The sequence below is a fragment of the Tachypleus tridentatus genome, chromosome 6 (assembly GCF_004210375.1).
Source record: "Tachypleus tridentatus isolate NWPU-2018 chromosome 6, ASM421037v1, whole genome shotgun sequence".
In the NCBI taxonomy this organism is placed as follows: domain Eukaryota; kingdom Metazoa; phylum Arthropoda; class Merostomata; order Xiphosura; family Limulidae; genus Tachypleus; species Tachypleus tridentatus.
The window spans coordinates 61,486,187-61,507,815 of record NC_134830.1 but is presented as its reverse complement, the minus strand read 5'-3'; the positions used below and the strand labels follow the sequence as shown (position 1 = coordinate 61,507,815).

Below are 21,629 nucleotides of genomic sequence, written 5' to 3'. Positions count from 1 at the left end.
TGGTTACCATAGTAACGCAGATATGTCAACAGACAAGTATGGTGGTATACCCAACTAATTTGTTTAATATGTCAGCAAAACATTTTATAGAAAGTTTTATATTAAAATTAATGATAAAAATATATTTGTATTGATAAATTATTATCGGTAGAAGTACAGATCAGCGATGACTTTTTTTGGCTGATTAATAATTATATGCATTTTACTTTTATAGAGGGCGCTGTTAGTTTGCGTGCCAGGGAAGGACATGGCAACAACACGCTTTTATGCTAGTTTAGAATTTAGTTGAACGTAATAAAGCACTTGATATAAAAGTTCCCAACAATCAGTGTAGCAAATTTCATACTGTCCCTCTATTTGAGGTTGCTAATAATGTTGCATAAATTAATTAATTGGACTTATTAAATTCTACCTTCGTGGTCAATGACAAATAACGTATGTCAGAAAGCATATATTCACAGAAGAAACACCTTCCAGGGGTTTTATATCCTTGGAGAGGAACTCGCGTGTTTCCACTAAGGATCAAAATATGTCATACTGGTACAAGAAAGCTGCCACCCTGAATATTGTCTCATTGTTGGTTCTTCAGGTATGTTTGCTTCATGTTCTCAGAACTGTGTTTGTTATTTACAAATTTACAGCTCATTTTTATATTTTAGATATAATTATGACACATAAATTCACTAGGGGGAATAATTTGTATGATAATCTGGTAAATAAATTAAACCTCATCCTTATTTTTTACATACCTTGGTTGTACACGAAACTATAAATTCCTATTTTGTTTATTTTTAAGTCACCAGGTTGGTCAGTAATAAGATTCCGAACTTACGCCCCCTAAAATGTAGGTTTCGACTCTCTGCAGCAGATAAGGTACAGATAATCTTCTGTGTAGGCTTCCACAAGAAAAACAACAACACATTTTTAAAGTACATTAGTTTGATACAGAATGTGAAGCAGTCGTAGCTATGAAAATATTTTGAGCGTGTACAAGAATTTAAACCTTATTTCATGAAGTATTTGATTCTCTACAAAAAAGTAAACTAGTTTTAGCTTGTGAAGTATCGTGTTTCGTATGTATTTGTAAAGTAACTTGGTTCGGTACGAATATTAAATAGTTTCATTAATTTGTATTGTGTCTTAACCTTGTGCAAGAATTTAAACCCGTTTTTAAGTATCCTTGTTCAATACAAAAATATTAACTGGTTTTTTACTTTGCGATATTGATTGGTTCAGGGGCGTAGATCTTGGAGGGATGGAGGGTATACATCCCCCTTTCATTTTAGGTGGGGGTATGGTGCATACAATCATCCTCCCTACAGTTTGGTCTGTTGTATTGTTTTATTGCATCACAGGCCTACAAATTGTGTGCTTGTTCTTGTGATTCTCGTGTTCTTACCAATCGAATTATATAATTAGGCCTAGATGTAGGCTTTTTCAGTAGCCGAAATGTACATCTTTTATATAGGCGTGCTTCTAAGCTTTTCGATCTAAGCGATAGTTCGTATCAGTCAGTAGGCCTAAGTATACATGCAAGTATCGTAGCAACAAGATTACTCTGTGACTGCATATTTACAGCTTTCAGGTTCACGTAATCAGAGATTACCAATTTCCAAATTGAACAGTCCACATAAGTGATTGTAAAAATCACCCCCCTATCGGGTGTAAAAAATCTACGCCCCTGACTTGGTTCTAGAGAAAATTTCAATCTGTCAATATTTATCTTGAACAAAAACATACAATCATGTTTACTTAGTTTGTAAACTACCTTAACTGTGAATAAAAAAAATTAAACGTGTTTTTACTTCAGTAAAACATATAAGAAAAGCGTTTTGTCATATTTAGTGTTTGTTTGTAAAGGCTTTTGGTTCTATACAAAATCTAAGCCCCTCAGCTCCACGCTAGTACAGCGGTAAGTCTACGGATTTACAACGGTAAAATCGATTCCCCGCGGTGGGCTCAGCAGATAGCCCGATCGGCTTTGCTATAAGAAAACACGCACATATATAAGCCCCTCAATGGCACAGCCCTATATCTGATACCCTTAGTGGGCGGAGTACAAGATAGCCCATTCTGTATCTTTCCACTTAATGAAAATTTGTCCTTAGTTTAAATATCTTGTTTTTATACAAACTTTAAACTAATTTTTGGTTTGCAAAGTACCCTGGATTTATATAACTATAATGAAAGTTGTTGGAATCTTTTTTTTTTTTAAGTTTATACTTCACATTAAATTTAATATATTAACTTCTATTCTACACATTACCTGAGGCCAAGCGTGTTAAGGAGTCGGACTCATAATCCGAGAGCCGCGGGTTCGAATCCCGGTCGCACCAAATATACTCGCCCTTTCAGCCGTGGGGGATTTATAATGTGATGGTCAGTTCCACTATTCGTTGGTAAAAGAGTGGCCCAAGAGGTGGCGGTGGGTGGTTAATGACTAGCTGCCTTCCCTCTAGTCTTGCACTGCTAAATTAGGGACGGCTAGCGCAGATGGCCCTCGAGTAGCTTTGCGCGAAATGCAAAACAAAAGATATTATCTGTAAACAAGAAGCAAAGTTTCATTGATACTTTTATAAAAAAACAAATATTTCTTCAGATAAATCTAACAAACAGAAAACGTGTGAACAACAATAACAAATAAAACAAAGTTAACCCTATTATTTTTTCTTGGACAGCTTACCATTTAGAGACTAGAAACTTTAATTATGTTAAATTATAAATTTTTTTAGGCCGATATTGAGGTATACGTTTTTATGTGCGTGAAATTATTTATCTAATTATTTTTGGAAGAATATATTACATTTGATTGAAAGATTGTAACGTTTAAGAAAATGTAATTTATTGTGACACCAAAAACGCGATCCATACAAAAGTGACGTAATTTAATTTAATTGTTACTTTTAATTTAAATTATCAAAATATTTCATGTGTCAAAGAAGGTCTTGTTGTAACATTTGTAGCGTAATATGCGTTAAAAAGCTGTCACATGTAGCAGCCATGTGGATAAACAAATAATCTAATCAACCGGTAACGAACTTAGTCCATTCATCCTTTAAGTGTTGTGAAAACAAAATCGATAAGTGAAGTTTACAATGTGTATTTCATTGATTAGTGACCATATGTATTAAGACATAACTTACAACTAAAATACAGTAAGTAATGTCCAGTCGTCACTTGTAAAAACACCAATAACAATACAAAACGCAGTAACTAATAATCAACACATTCTACTGTGTGTTGTGAAGTGTCACGTGTACGAAACAGTGATGATTCATTAATTTATACAGCGTATTCTGTATTGATCATGGTTTCAGGTACTGTAACATAACGGATCGGAAGTTTGTACAGTGAACTGAATTTCGTCCTGTGTTCAAGTGAGCAAAAACACGATGGACTGTATAACAAAAAACCGTAACTGGCTGGTAACATGTATAAAGTTATACATGTGTACCAATGACAGCTAAAGTAAATATTTGATTGCAAGTTGTGTTATTAATGTATTGTGTAATTATTGATGTTCTGTTATGGCTGTTCTGTGAAATGTAAGTGTATTATGTTTTTATAAAGGATTACACAGTAGAAGAAAGAAATCAGAGTTACGATTTGTGAACTTTTGTGAAATTATTATGTAACAAAATAGCATAATTTCAAGGTTCGAAAAACAAATTACATAAAATAAATATTAAGAGAATAATGTTAGGTCATATGTTGAAATCGTTTGCGAAATAGCTACCAGTGGAATATGTAGTGTCGTGATTTGAAAAGTTTCGTGAAGTCTTTATACAGCTAGCCCTCAGATAGCCCTCGTGTAATTTTGCGCGAAATTCAAAAACAAACAAACATATTGTCAGGGAACTGGTTCTATAATAATAAAATTATTTGGTAAAATATATCTTCCACTTTCATTTTATTTTTAACGAAATGTTTTTTATCGGTAAAAACTAGAGGTATTCCTTTCATTGTTATAAATTCATAAATATAATTTATTTAAAAGGCATAGTTCGTTGTAAGTGACAGTAAAGCTTACGGTAGTACATTCTATGGTTTTTAAAAAAAGATATAAACTATATACTAGTTTTCCCAGTTAATGGCAAAGTGGTGAAATGATAATACAGGTGGTTTAACGTAGTTTAAGGTTTTTACAACACAGTTTATGAAAAAACGTTTTTGTTTGTTTCGTTTTTTTATCACTACAGCAAGAAATTTATGCCTAAAGTAGTTTTAAACACTCGAAATTAAAGCGTTAAAAAAAGAAGTGATAAAAGTTTGTACCTACAAGATTCACTATTAGAAGAAAACTTTTGTAAACTATTTAAAATCCTAAGTAATAAATAAAACTTTAATAATGTTTTGAGAATACAGTAAATAATTTACTAAAGTATTCTTTACTTAATCTTGTAATAGCACGTAAGCCACATTTGAAATCATAAAGTAGTGAAAAGTTTGAAAATAATTATGATAACTGATATTTTTGATAAAGCTGAAATGTGTTTTATGAAATATCATTCTGATGAGGTTGAACAAAGCTACTAATAACTTTACTGTGAACGACACACATAATGACTTGTAAAATAACAAATACATTTGTCTAGATAATAACTTATAAGGTAACAGCTACATCTGTCTTCACAGTAACTTGTAAGGTAACAAACACATCTGCCTAGACAATAGCTTGTAAGATAACAAATACATTTGCCTACACAATAACTTGTAAAGTAACAAATACTATTATCTGCACGATAACTTGTAAAGTAACAAAAAATTTTCCACATAATGAACATTAGTCGGTATTGCTCAGTACGAGACACAACATTGAGTCTTATAATAAAAAGTATACGGCATGGAATGGCAAGGTGTTTAGAACGCTTGACTCGTAAACTGTTTGTAAAAAAACCTTGCCCAAGATTTGACGGCAGGTGGTGATAACTAGCTGCCTTCCTTTAGCCTTACACTTCTGAATTAGTAACGGCTAGTGCTGATATCCCTCGTGTAGATTTGCGTGAAACTAAAAAACAACAAAAACAATAAGAATTGTGAAGAACAACCCAGAAATGATGTAATTTCATTCAATATAACTAAAAACACAATTTGTGTACAACTTCGTTATAATACAAGTGTTTCGTCTTTTTGAAACTGGTAGTAGACAAATGTATGTGTGCTCTTCTCACGTATTTTCTCTAGGCCCTGGGACGATTTTTCAGAATTTACATTCAGAATGAAGCTTGAAATATATACTCACAACCAAGAGAAATGGCAAGCGAAGTCCTCAAGTAAATCATTGTACTTGTTGAACACATGTCTAAGCAATAATAAAAGTTCTGATATTTTTAAATTAGTTATAAAACATAAAGATAAAATGAACCACATAGCATCGGAACAGTTTAAACTGTACTTTATAAATTATTTTAAAACCGTAGAACAAATAGTTTGTTATTTGTTGTTATTGTAACGTATCTGTTGTTTCTTCATTGGTCGAAGACGATCCAGTTGTAGTTAACTGAATGTTTTCTTTTTCTTTAATGAGATGATGAATCGATACCTATTGTCTGTTTTAGAATTTCGCGAAAAGCTACACGAGTGCTATCTGCGCTAGCCGTCCCTAATTTTACAGTGTAAGACTAGAGGGAAGGCAGCTAGTCACCACCACCCACCGCCAACTGTTGGGCTACCAATGAATAGTGCAAATAACCGTCACATTATAACGCCCCCCTGCTGAAAGGGCGAGAATGTTTGGTGTGCGGGGATTCGAACTCGCGACCTTAAGATTACGAGTCGAGTGCCTTAGCCACATCCCCCGCTGGTAAGTCTTCGGATTTACAACGCTAAAATCAGGGGCTCGATTTCCCTCGATGGACTCAGCAGGTAGCTCAATGTGGAATTGAGCCCATATTTCATATCCTGTAAATACGATGTATTTCCATATTTCTGTCGTAAACATTTCTTACGTATAATAATCATAATTTATCTTGGATGAGTCTTGGAATTATTATGTTACGTATGTTAATGTATTACGATTTCAAAGAGCCGGAAATTCTAATTTTAATTTTAAAGTTAATTAAATGTCAATATACATTAAATTTTATGATATTTGCCAACAAGATTGCTGTTCATGCAATTTTCTTTATTTATTTAGATTAATTATTGTTTAAAACTGTTATTGTATGGACGATGTAAAAATAATAAACTTTAGGACATTAGCAAGGTATTAAAATATTTAATATAGAATATCTCATGTAAGGAAAACGCTTTTGTAATCGATAATAAAACTTTTACTGTATATCTACACTCTTCCTGTATACGTTCAGTACTTGATTTTAGGTATTTTGTCAACCTCCTTATTAATATGGATCTCACCCCAGTCATGACTGTTACATTTCGTAATGAATATTTTATGTACATTGATGGCGTGTTATTCGTAATTAATAAATTAACCTCATTCCTACAAATACACCTACTAACAACTGCGTGAATAAGACAGATATGCTTCAGTATGCGTTAATAGTATTATACATCATTTATGTATACAGCATGAAGTACTTGGTTCAGTGTGTGTTAATAGAACATCTTTTATGCATATAGGACGAAGTACTTGCGTCACAAACCTAACGATTAGCTTGTATTAACTTTATGAGACCTATATTTATCAACAACAAATGTTTCCAAATAGTGAATAGTTTTGAAATTCCGGACATATATAATGACCATCTCATTTATTTACAAAGTGATTTTATTCAGAACTGTCACTTTTCATGTCGTTAGATATTATACCTCGATTTCATTGAACTTTTCTTACTTCTTTCGCAGTTATTTGTTGTACGTTCTGCCTGATGCGACCTCTAGACATACATTTGTATAACTAAGCTAATTTTTTGTATGTAAGGATACTGAGTTTCAGTGCGCTATATAAATACAGCTTCACAACGATGTCACAACGTCAGGTCATTTTCAATCTTATGAATGTGCATCTTGGAAATAATCCCGCAGCGTAATTATTACAATAAAACGTCCTGTCGTAAGGTTATAATGTCCAAAGCACATCCCTCCTCCATTCTGGCTTTTTATAAGCCATCACTGTACGAACTGAGACAATGGCGTCCTAGCACCCGTATCAGTAGTCCAATCGTACAGAAATATATATGTGTTTTGTTTTGTCTTTTTTTATGGAATAGTGTGAATATCCTTTTCATTCTCCAGTTCTTTGAAATATACAATATGTTGTAGAAGCTGCTTTAATACATCAGATCTGTGTCACTTTTTCAGAAAAAACATTTTTGATTATGCTACATACGGTTGACTGAGACACGTGAATGGCGTTTGCTGCTGATCTTCGTAATTATGGATTTTCACCTGTTACAAGACATCACACTTTGTTTACCATGAGTAATATATGACTTGTTGTAGGTCTCTTTTAGAATGGTCCTGGAACCCAAAGTTGATCCATATTCTTTTGTTTTCTGATATTTCTAAGCACAATGGTTATCAGCATATAAGAAATATTAACTCCCCGTTTTGGGTACATCTTTATGATCTGAATGAATCATAACAGTTTCTGAACATTGCATGTCGGAAGGGCTTTTACACACCATCCCAAAAACGATCACCTTTCGGAGGTACCACAATATTTAAAAAAACACCAAATAATAACAAAATGTAGTTCTGATACATCTTGTTCTGCCACGACTTTATAGAGGCTGTGGTTATCTCGTGACTTGCTGATTTTCACATTCAGAGTTATTTAATATATTCAACCATCTATATAATCCAGAGTTCAATCAGCGAATTATGTATTCAACAATGTCCTTAAGATATAATAAAGTTTTAAAAAGAGAGATAATTCGTTTATTTGGGATAATCATATATAATAAGAAATTATACGGATAAAATAAGAAGAGCACAGTGGCGGAATCTTATAGTTAAATTAACATGAATGGTTTCTTGTTTTGTCAACATTGTACATGAAAATTGTGCGAATTCAATGACACTGCAGTATTTATGTACACGAAATGTATCGTGTAGTTCTTTTCAATGTCTTATGGTGCCGGACGTGATCCAGTAGTTAAGCTAGGACTAAGAATCTGATGGTTCATGTTTGTATTACATTGCTGCGAAATGCCCCGTGGGCATAAGTGAGCTGTAAAACAAAGGATCAAATCCCAGAATTTGTTCGGACAAGAGTGTAGCTCGAAAGATGACGGCGGATGCTGGTGACTAGCTGCCTTCCCTTTTGTCTCGCAGCTCAAAATTAGAGACAGCAATAAACTTTTATTTATTGTTTCGAGAATATTAAGGTAAAACAAACATTACACTGTATGAATGTTTTCTTTTGTTTTTGGAGAAAAAAATCAAACCATCAGTGGAGAGTAGAAAAAATCCTATTACTGGTGAGTTTTTGATTAATTTTTTGTGTGTTAATTACAGAATCGGGCTTTAACCTGTATGTGACTCCCATTGCATAATTTTACACACCTCAAATGTAGTTATAGCAGCATAACGATAAATTATTTCGCGCTTTGAATACGGTGTATATTTCGAGCAAGTTTTGTTTGTTTGTTTTGTAAATTTCGCGCAAAGCTACACGAGGGCTTTTTGCGCTAGCCATCCCTAATTTAGTAGTGTACGACTAGAAGTAAAGCAGCTAGTCATCACCCCCACCTCTAACTCTTGGGGTATTATTTTACTAACGAACAGTGGGAGTGACCGTAACATTATAATTCCTTCACGGCTGGCGTGTTTGGTGTGATGAGGACTCAAACCCGCGACCCTCGTGTTACGAATCGAACCCTCTAAACACCTGGTCATACCTGGCCAATTCGAGATAAGTAAAATCTTAATTATTATGTAGCAATTGTAAGATGCATATTGAAACTAAGTGTAATATAAATTAGAGATTAGCAGAACTGTACTTTGGTGTTTATTTGAAACAAACATAAACGAACTTGGAACTGAACACGTTTTTTTATACTTATGTTCAATACTCCAGTGGCACATCTGAGCTTCTTCGGACTTACAACTCTAGAAATCGGGTTTCGATAGCCATGGTGACCAGAATACAGATATCCAATGTTGTAGCTTTCTGCTTAATTACAACCAAACAAACAAAACTTATGATCAAATACAACAAAGCACGAAAACATTGTTCATATCACTTAAAAACAATAATAGCATTTCACACTTCTTTTCTGAATGATACAACAAAAGGCATTATGGTTATTAATCGGTTTCGTAAAATGTTGTTGCTACATTATTATGTCACCCAGATATAATTAGGTTTACTTTTCCCCAAGATATATCCTGGACTTCGTGAAACTATAGGCTCCACAAGATTTTGGGAAATGTCTTGTTCGATTATAGCCGATATCACGCGGATTATAATTTGCAATTAGTTTACAAATGCTGAATGAATGAAACTTTGCAGAAACAATCTATCAAAGAATTTACAAAAGGTAAAAATGGTTTCAAAGGTTCACATTTTGCAATTAGAATGAGCTCCAGTGACCGTGTTGGTGAAAGGAAGTGACAGGTGTCAGTGTTATGCCCTTTTGACCAATGTCATATAACTTAAGAGGTTTGCTGCATTATCATCTTCAAAGATTTTGTCCATCAGGAAACATGATCGGAAATAACCTGCAGGTATATTTGGACGTTATTTAACCCTTTCTAAAGGAAACAAAGAACTCGATCCGTTTCAGAAGATCGTTCACACACCATTCACACAGTCTTAAGCCGCTTTCACTGTTGCATCATCAAAATACTTCATGTGGTTTTCTCGGCATATTCACTCTACCTACAATTAGTAGAAAAAGCGTTTACATAGCTCATTAGGCTATACCACACATTTTAAGGCATTTATTATTCATGTATACGCCATAAACTTTAACAAAACCATGTTGTTGTTTTTCCTTCGCATTTCACATAAACAGTTTTTAGAATAGCTATTGACTGTTTTATAACATATTTGGTAATTTACTTTGAACAATGATCGTTAAGGGAACTACCCAATTGAGACGTATTGTACTTTAAAAGACTGTCCACTTTTCATTTCTTCCGGTCTGTCACCAGCGTTGTTTTAAACAACAAACACTCTTTGAACTTTAAAGTAATTGTCCTTGATTACTGTATTCATGCTAAAAAAAAAAAACGAGTACTGTCGTGCCCTTTTAAAGTCAAAGAGATTGTTTCTCTAACACACTGAATTGCAGAAAAGTAATTATGTTAACATATCTGTCAATTTATAAAACTTGAGCAAACGATTGACATATCACGTGATTAGTCAATATTTTAGTGTGCAAAGAAATAAGGTATTCTATAAATGTGGTTCGGGCTATCTGTGCTGGCCGGCCATAATTTATCAGATTAGTAGGAGGGCTATCCAACACCAATCACCGCAAATTCACGGACTTTTCTATTACCATTCAGGTTGATAATATCAGACGCCACACATGTCATTTTACATCGTATGGAAAACCAGCTTGAACTCTTTTATTTTCGGTCGGTAAGCCTATCCAACAAACACTACTGCTTCTCAAACTGTAACTCTCTTTCGAGACCCTTAGACTTGGGTTACTGTGCCATAAATAAAAGTATACTGAGTACCACGAGTGATTTGCAAGAGATTGTTGCTGTTGTTGTTAAAATTCTGTGTGTTCTTATAATGTAAAACAAAAATTGTTGTATTTAGTGTAAAAAAGTGGTGGAAAAAATAGAAAAAAGTTATTTGTTGTTTAATTACCATGTTTTTTTTTATTTGTATAATATTAAAACAAGCTACTTTTGCATCTAAATACTGTATTAGGATTCAAGTGTATTTATGACCTTATAAACAAATTGGGTTCATGAAGTAGAAGAGAGAGAGAAAATAAGTCATTATTTCATGTATATGATATAAAAATCCCTTCAGCTACCAGAATACCGGGTTGAGTTTTGTGTTGCAAAATGTCCTACACCTCTATTATAAGACTGCATGAATTGTTATGAGGGACAAATGTTATGTATGATATACGAAGCTCCCCAATTACTAGAGCACTGAATTGAGTTTTGTATTAAAAAAAGAAACTATGGCTCCTCTTAAGTTAACAAAATAGAAACTAAAATTGTTAAGCTGATAATATTGTGCTGTACGTGTATACTACAAAGACTTAAACAGTCGTAGCAACTGAAATCTTTTAAGACAGGATTATATAAATTAATCTGTGAGGTCTACATTTCTGTGCGTCAGCAATACCAATTCGCTTTAACTATTCATCAGGATTTTTACCAGCCTACCCTCAAATTGGAATTCTGTCAAGCAGGACCTAGGAAGGTCAAAACGTTGTTCTCTTCTTACTAATAAGGCCCGGCATGGCCAAGCGTGTTAAAGCGTGCGACTCGTAATCTGAGGGTTGCGGGGTCGAATTCCGGTCGCACCAAACATGCTCCCCTTTCAGCTGTGGGACCGTTATAATGTGTTAGGTCAATCCCACTATTCGTTGGTAAAAGAGTAGCCCAAGAGTTGGCGGTGGGTGGTGATGACTAGCTGCCTTCCCGCTAGTCTTACACTGCTAAATTAGGGACGGCTAGCAAGATAGTCCTCGAGTAGCTTTGTGCGAAATTCAAAACAAACAAACAAATCTTACTAATAAAAGTGTTAATACCCATACCAGTAGTACTGAGTTTTGTGTAAAAAAATGTCCTCAACAATTACAGTGCTGTACAAGTTATCAAACCTTAAATACTTCATTAGTGGCTAAAATAGAATGATTGACATTTTGTCTCGTTTTGAAAGACAAACAAAAGAGATACATTTTGTTGAACTGTACATATTGTTTTCTGATGAGATTATACACGGTTAAGAATGCAGGCTAAATTATTGTTTTGTTAGCCCTAGCAGTGAAGCAATTGACATGAAGTTTTAGTTGGGTTGGAAAAGGCACAACTCAAATATTTGCAATCATATTTTAATTGCAAAAATAAAACAACCAATATGACCTGTTCAATTTTTACTTCTATTATTTGCAATGTGAATAATAATAAAGCCTTTTTCTTAAATGTGAAAGTTGTTTGTTTATGGTGAAAAATACGCCCTGAGCAGCTAAAGTGCTGTACTGTTCTGTGATGAATTAATCAAATCAAAACTATTGAGACATATGTTTTTTGATACATAAACACTCTTATCAGTTGTAATACCATGTAAATTATTGAATAATTAATTCTTCTCCGTGTGGATCGTCAGTGGAAAGTTTAAGGATTCACAACGTTAAAATCCGGAATTCGATTTTCTGTGTTAGACAGAGCTTGGCGCTGAAACAAAATTTATAAACAATTAATTTTTAGAAAGTTGGACTATTCTTGGTCCTTTACTTGTTTTGTTTGGGGGTGGGAAGGGGGGTAAAATATTGTAATATGCAAGAAGCGTCGTACAATTATCATAAATTCCTAGTTGCTGAATGGATTATGTTAGAAATTTATAAGACATGCGATTGGGTTATTTTCTAAAAAAGTTCTCTATACGCTTTTACTTGTGCAATGTAAAAAAAAAAAAGCCAGAGTTCGAAAGAAAATGAGCAGGAAAGGCCTCGGAACTTTTAATACGTTTGTTGTAATTAATGCTATAAAAACGAGTTTCTTCTATAACTAACGGCAAGACTGGAACTTCATTTTTGTATTTCAAAGTGATAAACACCAGCCCAGGAAGAATTTTCTACTCAAGCTATCTTTTTACAGCATATCAACTGCTTACTGCTAAATATAAAGTCCCTTCATGTTTGGTTTTTGTTGTAATTGATTTTTCTGGGAAATTATCTTTCTACATTCCACGTTTGTATGAAAGATTCGTTATTATGGCACCAGTTAAATTTTACTATGATTCAACGAATGTTACTTTGCAGCTCATAAATACAGAACTATGTAGTTAATTCTATGTATCCCATCGTTTACTCTGGTTATGACGTCTTGTTGGATGACATCGAAGTTATTATTTGATAAGGATTAAATTTCATTTTCAACCATTATTTGTTTACGTAAAATAACAATGTCTTTATTTCTGAGCTTCAAACTTCTTGGTTAAGCTTGGCCAATCAAAAAATGTCTAAAATAAAGTGTTTGTTTAGAAACCTAGATATTGCGTGCAGGATGCTATTCTTAGTAACTTGCTCAAGAATAATTACGAATGATATATTTGGTATAAAGATGTAGATGTTAACATACTGCAATGTACCTAAACTGTTTTTTTTATGAATATTTAAACATTTTCTGTTCAATTATATATCCAGTTACCCTTCAATGTAAGTCTCGTCGTCATATATTTAAAAAAATTATTAAGGTACAAAAATAAAAACACACATTAGTTTCTCTCTCTAAACAATCCATATCGTCACGAGTTGAAAATTGCTATTTTAAACAAAACCAGGATTAACCAGTTTAGATAGGTCGATAATAGAAAAGGCCGCCCAGAGGAGTTTTTACACCCTAATACGTGTAGTAATTTGTTTCACACACAACACAGAAGAGATGGAAAGGGACACCATCCCTGTGCCTCACTGTTAACAGTTACTGTTTCTATTCTATTGAAGAAATGGAAAGAAAAATCAACCTGTGCCTCATTATTAACTGTTACGAATTAGTACTATATCGAACAGATCAAAACATACACTAATTCCTTACCTCACCAATACCGTTTACAGTTTGTATTCTGTTCAAGAGATGAAAAAATACATCATCTCCTTGCCTCAACATTACCAGTTACAGTTTGTATTTTGTTGAAGAGTTGAAAGATAGGCCAACTCATTGCTTCACCGTTACCAGTTACGAATTAGTACTATATTAAAGAGGTTAAAAAGAAACACCAATTCCACGTTTTACCTTTACCAATTACGGCTTGTTAATTATTGAATAAAACCATTCATTTTCCAGGTAAAACACATAAGAAATCCAGCGGTAATTGATAAGGTTAGCTTGGAATATAAACCGCATTTTGTGTTACATTTAAACATGCAACACTTACGTTATTAATAATCCTTTAACCAACAAAATTCAGTAACCAACAAGCAATTCGGTAGAATACGTTATATGTAATTCTAGGGTTAAAAATTAAATGCTCATTTCGTTTTAGAGTCTTTCATTATTACTAACAAATTGGTCAATGTCAAAATCAATTGAAATTTCACATTGCCAATGTCATTTGTTAAGTAAACTGTAGAGAATGGTAAGAATGTAATGGTACTCATTGATTTTGATTTTTAGTTTTCGATATTGATTTATCGTGCTTTCAAAATAGAAAAAAAAAAGACTATCTGAAAAATATTTACTCTTCAAACAAAGAAAAAAACTTTTATTTACGATAGTGTTTTTTGTGAATTTCGCGCAAAGTCGAGTGCCTTAACCACCTGACCATGCCGAGCCCACGACAGAGTGATGATCTAAAGGATAATGACCTTTAAGTTATCCAATCATACTGTATGGGATAACGTTATGAAAAGAGAAAAGTATATGGTATGAAAGCTAAAAAAGATCTATGTTGTGTAAAAGTTGGGGAGTTAAAGAAAAAGTGGAGAAAAATTTGTCTTCCCTCTTTTTACTGTAAATAGAACAAGCGGTGAACAAGAACGTAAAAATGGGTCATCTTTATTTTTCTCGTTTACCTTAACCAGTTTTACATCACATCTTCGTAGTTTAATATATATATAAGAGGTTGAATACAATATATTAAAACGATTTGGAATATGCAACTGGACCTAGCACTTAACAACCACAACTGATATAGATTTACGGTTTGTTTGTTTGGTTGTTTTTTTGTTGAATTTTGCGTGAAGCTACACGAGAGCTATCTGCGCTAGCCGTCCCTAATTTAGCAGTGTAAGATTAGAGGGAAGGCAGCTAGTCATCACCACCCACCGCCAACTCTTGGGGTACTCTTTTACCAACGAATAGTGGGATTGACCATCACATTATTATGTCCTCACAGCTGAAAGGGCGAGCATGTTTGGTACGACGAAATTCTAACCCACGACCCTCAGATTACGAGTCGAGTGCCCTAACCACCTGGCCATGCTGGGCCAGATTTACGGTGGAATAGTTGTATCAAAACTACAATCTGACGTTGTTTGACATTCCTGAGGTTACCAAAAATTTGGTCGCGGGTTCGAATCCCGGTCGCGCCAAACATGTCGCCTTTTCAACCATGGGAGCGTTATAATGTGACGGTCAATCCCACTATTCGTTGATAAAAGGTAGTCCAAGAGTTAGTGGTGGGTGGTGATAGCTAGTTGCCTTCCCTCTATCTAGTCTTACACTGCCAAAGTAGGGACGGCTAGCGTAGATTGCTCTCGTGCAGCTTTTCGCGAAATTCAGAAACAACAACAACGACAAAAATGTTTACATATGTGCTACAATTGTGAACAATCCCTAATTTATATCGTTAAAAGCAACGAGTGAAATTTTGTTTCGTGGGATCCTCTTTGGTTTACTCTATGTTTGCCTCTTCAACATTCGGACAAAGATGAATAACCAGATCTATTTAGATGCTTATTTCTGCTAATCTAAGACAGTAAGGTTTCAGTTTTTGTGTGTTACGTAAGAATGCTTAGATATATTTAGAAGCATAAGAATGATGGCATTATAACATTTGGTACAGCTATGACAATATTAACTCAAATTTAATCAAAAATTAGGTTTTGTACAAAGATTCACGATAGTGGTAGTTTACCTTCTAAATTCGTTCGACACTGTAGCTTCTCTAGATATATGTCTATTTTATAGTCTTATATCTATATACAGCATTTCTGTTAAACAGAACTCTCAATGTTTTTAGTTCTACTCATATCTATTTTTGCTCAGAAGGCTTCGAGTCCCCCGTTGGGACAGCGATAGGTCTTCAGGTTTACAAAGTTAAACCAGGAGTTTGATTCCTTTCGGTAGACACAGCAGATAGCGTGTTGTGTGACTTTCTTATAATAGAACTCACACACATAAGGTCCCGGACTTCCACTAAATATGTCTTCGCAGAATGATGGCGTAAAGTTCAAAATCAATATTTTAAATCTTTTACTTGATTAAGTTTCCAGTGAATTCTTCGTGACGACATATAAAATGTCTAAATGCAATTAATTCCAACAAAATCAACTGAAATATTTTTATTCGTCGTGTACACCATAACAGTACTCAAACAAGAACAATCGATGATTGTCACTTTTTAAGAGTTATTTCTATTTATTTGTCTTTCCGTTTTAATTAGATAGATTTCATTATTTTCATTATATTTGTATTTCATCTATTTTTTAGCTTTGTTCTTTGTTACATGAGTATTCTGCTTTTCTTTGTTAAAATAGTTTATTACTGGAGATTACTATGAAGTAATACCATGCCAATACACCAGATACGGTTTCTCAGTCTGAATAGCATCCTACATACAACACATGGACTAAACACTCTGTTTAGGGACACCAAGGTCCAAGCACAGCTGTCTCTAATTTTAAAATTGTAGCTAGACGAATGAAAGATAATCAGCAGCACCAGCCGCTTACCCGCTCTTACCTGTATTATCTGAGTGACTATTACTTTTATAACGCACCCATAGTTGAAATTATAGAATGTATTTATCGACACATCGCTGGCTTGAACCTTGGACCTTTTGATCCAATCTAATACTATAAATTTAAACTGTAAAATGGATGAAGCATAATCTATAGAATTAAGGAATATTGGTAAATAATGTTTCGTTACATCATCAACACCAATATGGCTCAATGATGAACTTGAGAGCTCAATCTTAAAATCCAGGGTTCGAATCCTGCATTGGGGACAGCACAGCTAGCCATTATCCAGCTTTGTGCTTAATTTCAAGTAATCAAGCAAGAAACTTGTATAATGTCCTAACTAGCATTTATTTATATAAATCTGTCGCTTGTATTGACATGTTGTTATAAAAGGAGTCTTATGAAATTAGGTTTAATATATTATTTTTATGCAGCTGTAATCACAAACTAATGGCCCGGCATGGCCAGGTGATTAAAAAGTTAGACTCGTAATCCGAAGGTCGCGGGTTCGAATTCACTTCGAACATGCTCCTCCTTTCGGCCATTGGGGCGTTATAATGTCACGGTCAATCCCACTATTCCTTGGTAAAAGAGTAGTCCAAGAACTGGTGGTGGGTGGTGATGACTAGCTGCCTTCCCTCTAGTCTTACACTGTTAAATTAGGAAGGGCTAGCGCTGATAACCCTCGTGTAACTTTGCGCGAAATTCAAAAAACAAACAAACGTAAACTAATACTTAAAACAAAACGCATACAACTCAATCAATGTCTAGATAAATAAAGTAGGCATTGTACGGTTAGCGATTTTTAGTGTGAGATTGAAACGTATGGAACTCTTCCAGAAAAGCATTCTGTTTGTAAATATTTGATAAAAGTTTCTAAAGGCAAGTTTCTGTGACGTCTGCATGTTCGAAAGATATTAATAACACGCTACTAGACAAGACGACGCTGCCAACATTGTGTTTTCAAATAGAATTTTATTTGAATTAGAAATAGACGAGCGAATAAATAGTGTCAAAGTAAGGCTATCACATATACAGCAAAGTATGTTTTCTGATCTTATCATAAGCTAGAGTGTGTCCAATAGATTACACGTGTGAGTTTGGTTTTGAATTTCGCGCAAAGCTACAAGAGGACTATCTGCGCTAGCCGTCCCTAATTTAGCAGTGTAAGACTAGAAGAAGGGTAGATAGTCATCATCACCCACCGCCAACTCTTGGGCTACTCTTTCACCAACGAATAGTGGGATTGACCGTAACATTATAGCGTCCACATGGCTGAAAGGGCGAACATGTTTGATGTGACCTGGATTTGAACTCGCTACTCTCGGATTGCGAGTCGATTGCTTTAACCACCTGGCCATACCGTGCCTTACACCTTTGGGAAATGTGTAAACTTCACACGTGGTTAGCTAGCTTTTCATGTGAAATACGTGGATTAAGCTGTGAGTTGTTTCTACTACCGGCAATCACTTCACTGCAGTTACAATAAGAGCACCGCAGCTGTGTCCAATATTTTTATATGTATTAGGATAAAATATCTCCTGCTAGATTCAAAACCTCTCAACGATTCACAGATGTCCTAATATATCAAAAAAGCTTTTCCATTATCTCCAGTATTTGTATTTACGCCAAAGGAGTGCATACTAGAAACTAACCTCTTAGAGAGTCTGCTTGTGGTACCTGAATATGTGTCACTTATGATTTCGCTAACTTGTAAATGGGGAAGTGGATATAGTTTCAAAAATGACATCACCAAGATGCGGCCATGAAAACAAACTTCCAGGCCTATGTTCGGGTTCAACAACCCTGAAACCCTACTTTAAGACTCTCGTGATTACTGAGTTACCTTCTAAAGGGCGCTTAGCTTTCCTAGGTACACTCTTAATAAACCAAGTTTGGTCCTCTTAACTCCAAAACAACGAGGTCTAGTTAGACAAAGGTGTAGAGGCACAATACTGGAAGCTCCCAGTGGCTCAGCGATATATCTGCATACTCACACCACTAGAATCCGAGTTTCGATACCTGTGGTGAGTAGAGTTCAGATATTGTGTAGCTTTGTGCTTAATTACAAACAAAACAAAAAATGGTATTGGAAATAAATATAAAAACAAAGGATAAAGTAGACATATAATATAAATTATATTCAGCCAGCATGCACCTGAAAATTAATATGAAAGCAATGAACAAATGTGTACAAAGAAAGGCATAATGTGTTATGATAAAGATAACGAAATGCATTATTCAAATTGTTAATATTTGGTGTGTGAGCCAGTTGCTTCATATAGAACTCGACAGCGTGCTTTCACACTCCCAGACAGCTTATCAGTAAAAGACTAGGAAATGCTATTCCAAATATATTGTGACAATTTCCTCAATTTATCCAAGTTTGATATTTGTATGATATTCTCAGTGTCCAATTAAATGCACATGGCCTCAATGATGTCCATATCAGGCCTTTGTGAAGACTATGACATTGTTGTCAGTGTACCATCAGACTCTTTATGTTTCAGTGCACTGAGGATTATTGTGACATTAAAGGACGAAACGCTGTCCAATGTAACCCATTTCTAAGGGAATCAGAGTATACCTGTACCTGTCGGCAGTCAGAACACCTTCGATTTTATATACACCTTTGAAACCTTAAACCTAAATACAGCCCCGCAATGGTGTTAATCAACAACGTGCTTTACTGTAGCTCTTGTAAATTGACTGTTTATATCGTTATATTAGTCCACCTCAGATCAAACTGGCTTTGGTTATTACAAAACAAATCACACTTTGTTCTGTCTGTAAAAACACTTTCTTTCTTCAGGTCTGAACATTCCACTGTTTGTTTGTTTGTTTTGAATTAAGCACAAAGCTACACAATGGGCTATCTGTGCTCTGCCCACCACGGGTATCGAAACCCAGTTTTTAGTGTGTAAGTCCGCAGTCATACCATTGTGCCACTGGGGGGCCATTCCACTGTTACAATTCCATTTTGCATCTCAATTTGCGTGTGTGTGTTTTTTTTTTTTTTTTTGCCTCTTCTCAAGTTTCTGAGCAGATACATGTTCACTAACACCATTTAAAAATAGGATATTTCTTACTATTTTTTAAAAAATCTATGATACATCTGCATTTTTAGCAAGGTTATTTGAAATATTTATTGGATCATGGCCTATAAGTAGGGTGTTTGCTCTGTGTAATTGTGCATCACTTTTGAAGAGTTTGGGTTTTTTCCACTCAATAATATTTTTGTCAAAAGCACCAGCTCCACTAACCATCTTCAAAATCTCTCATATCGCAGTGGGTGAAACGTGAAGTCGGAGTTGCATTCTTCATCTAAACTTTTGATTTTTATGTGATTATCGCTATAATGTACTTTTCAGGAGTCACCATGTTCAACACAGGTTTCAAACTCTGTAATCAATACATAATTAAGCCTTGAACTGATGTAGCACAGTCAGATTAGTTGCGTGACGCTCATTAACGTTGCTATGTCAATACAACACTACGTTAGGCAACGTTTCATTTTGAAGGTTTTATTTTATCGTGTGCAAGTTGCATCATGTGCTCACTTTACCCTCTGTTTCCACTTCTGTACGAACAAATCTAGACGTGGAAATCCCCGGGATAATAACGTGAATCCGAAATTAAAACTCGAGATCATGTATGGGTTCAGGGACCCTGAAAACCAACTGTTAGACACTGTCATGTCTGGATAGTCTATCAGGAAGTATTTGACCTACTTTTGATATTCCTTTGTTAGAAGAACTATGACAAAGTTAATAATAACATAGCCCCCCCCCTCCTCGAAGTATTCCAAACCTACTTGATCTTTTTAACTTCAGAACTCTGGGAAGTGTTAACAGGATATACATACATACGAAGCTACAAGCTGAATTAATGTATAATATACACATATCTATGTATACATGTGCACAAAAACACACCAAATAGTTCCCCGCTAGTACAGCGGTAAGTCTTCGGATTTACAACGCTAAAAGCAGCGGTTCGATTTCCCTCGGTGGGCTCACCAGACAGCCCGATGTGACTTTGCTATAAAATAAATACACACATACACTCCACCTTGTAAACAAATTTTAATCGGAACATTGCTTAGGTTTTTACGTTGTGTCTGTAAAAACAAACAAATACACCATGTATTAGAAACTGATACTAAACAAATAACATGTAACATATACTAAAGAGGCAGACAACCTAATTAAGTGCAATGCATTTCATGAAAATTTGACATTGATTTTATGATATCGAGTTTGTAATATGCCACATAATTTTTGAACACATTATACATCTTGCGACATCTCAGGTTATTATTTCACTTTTGTGATGTGTGAACTTTAAATTTGAAACAGTGATATACCTATAACCGTTCCCCCTCACCAGTGGTTCAACTTGAAGCCTAAAGACTTATATCGCTAAATATTGAACTTCGATACCTGTAGTGGACATAAAACAGATGTTCTGTTGTGCCGCTTTATGGTGAACAACAAAACACACAAATAACACTTATATTTATTTGTTTGTTTATTTCGAATTTCGCGTATAGTTACCTAGGGCTATCTCCGCTAGCAGTCCCTAATTTAGCAGTGTAAGACTAAATAGAAGGCAGCTAGTCATCACCACCCACCGTAAACTCTTGGGCTACTCTTTTACCAACGAATAGTGGGATTGACCGTCACATTATAACGCCCCCACGACTGAAATGGCGATCATGTTTGGTGTAACGGAGATTCGAACACGTAATCCTCAGATTAGGAGTCGAGCGCTACTCACCGTCTTGCCATGTCGGACCAAAATACTTATAACCTTATGCTGGCGATCAGTTAATTTATAAGTGCACATTGTATTAAAATTAATTTAATGTTTCACTTTTACCAAATAATTCTAATGAAATTAAAATAAATAAGTTTAATGTGTTTTTCTTATTGGAAATTCACAATCAACTAGTTAAGATGTAATTTCTATTGTGTTGTTTTATAATATTTTGAACCATTTTTCGTAAGCTTCACTATTGAATATTGTATTAACCAATATATTGCAAACTATTGCATTTAGACTAGTACCTTATATATTGTTACTTGTAATCGTCTTTTAGTTTTTTAGTATTGAATC

The 21,629-nt window shown here is 34.6% G+C and overlaps 1 protein-coding gene across 1 annotated transcript in view; it reads left to right on the top strand.

The window, feature by feature from the left end:
* Positions 1-230: 230 nt before the first annotated feature.
* Positions 231-21,629, top strand: part of LOC143252661 (uncharacterized) — a 48,817-nt gene continuing 27,418 nt past the window's right edge. Inside the window, exon 1 of the mRNA XM_076505151.1 lies at positions 231-589. Coding sequence (XP_076361266.1) covers positions 530-589 — 60 coding nt within the window. The 5' untranslated portion in view covers positions 231-529. The remainder of the gene's footprint in view (positions 590-21,629) is intronic.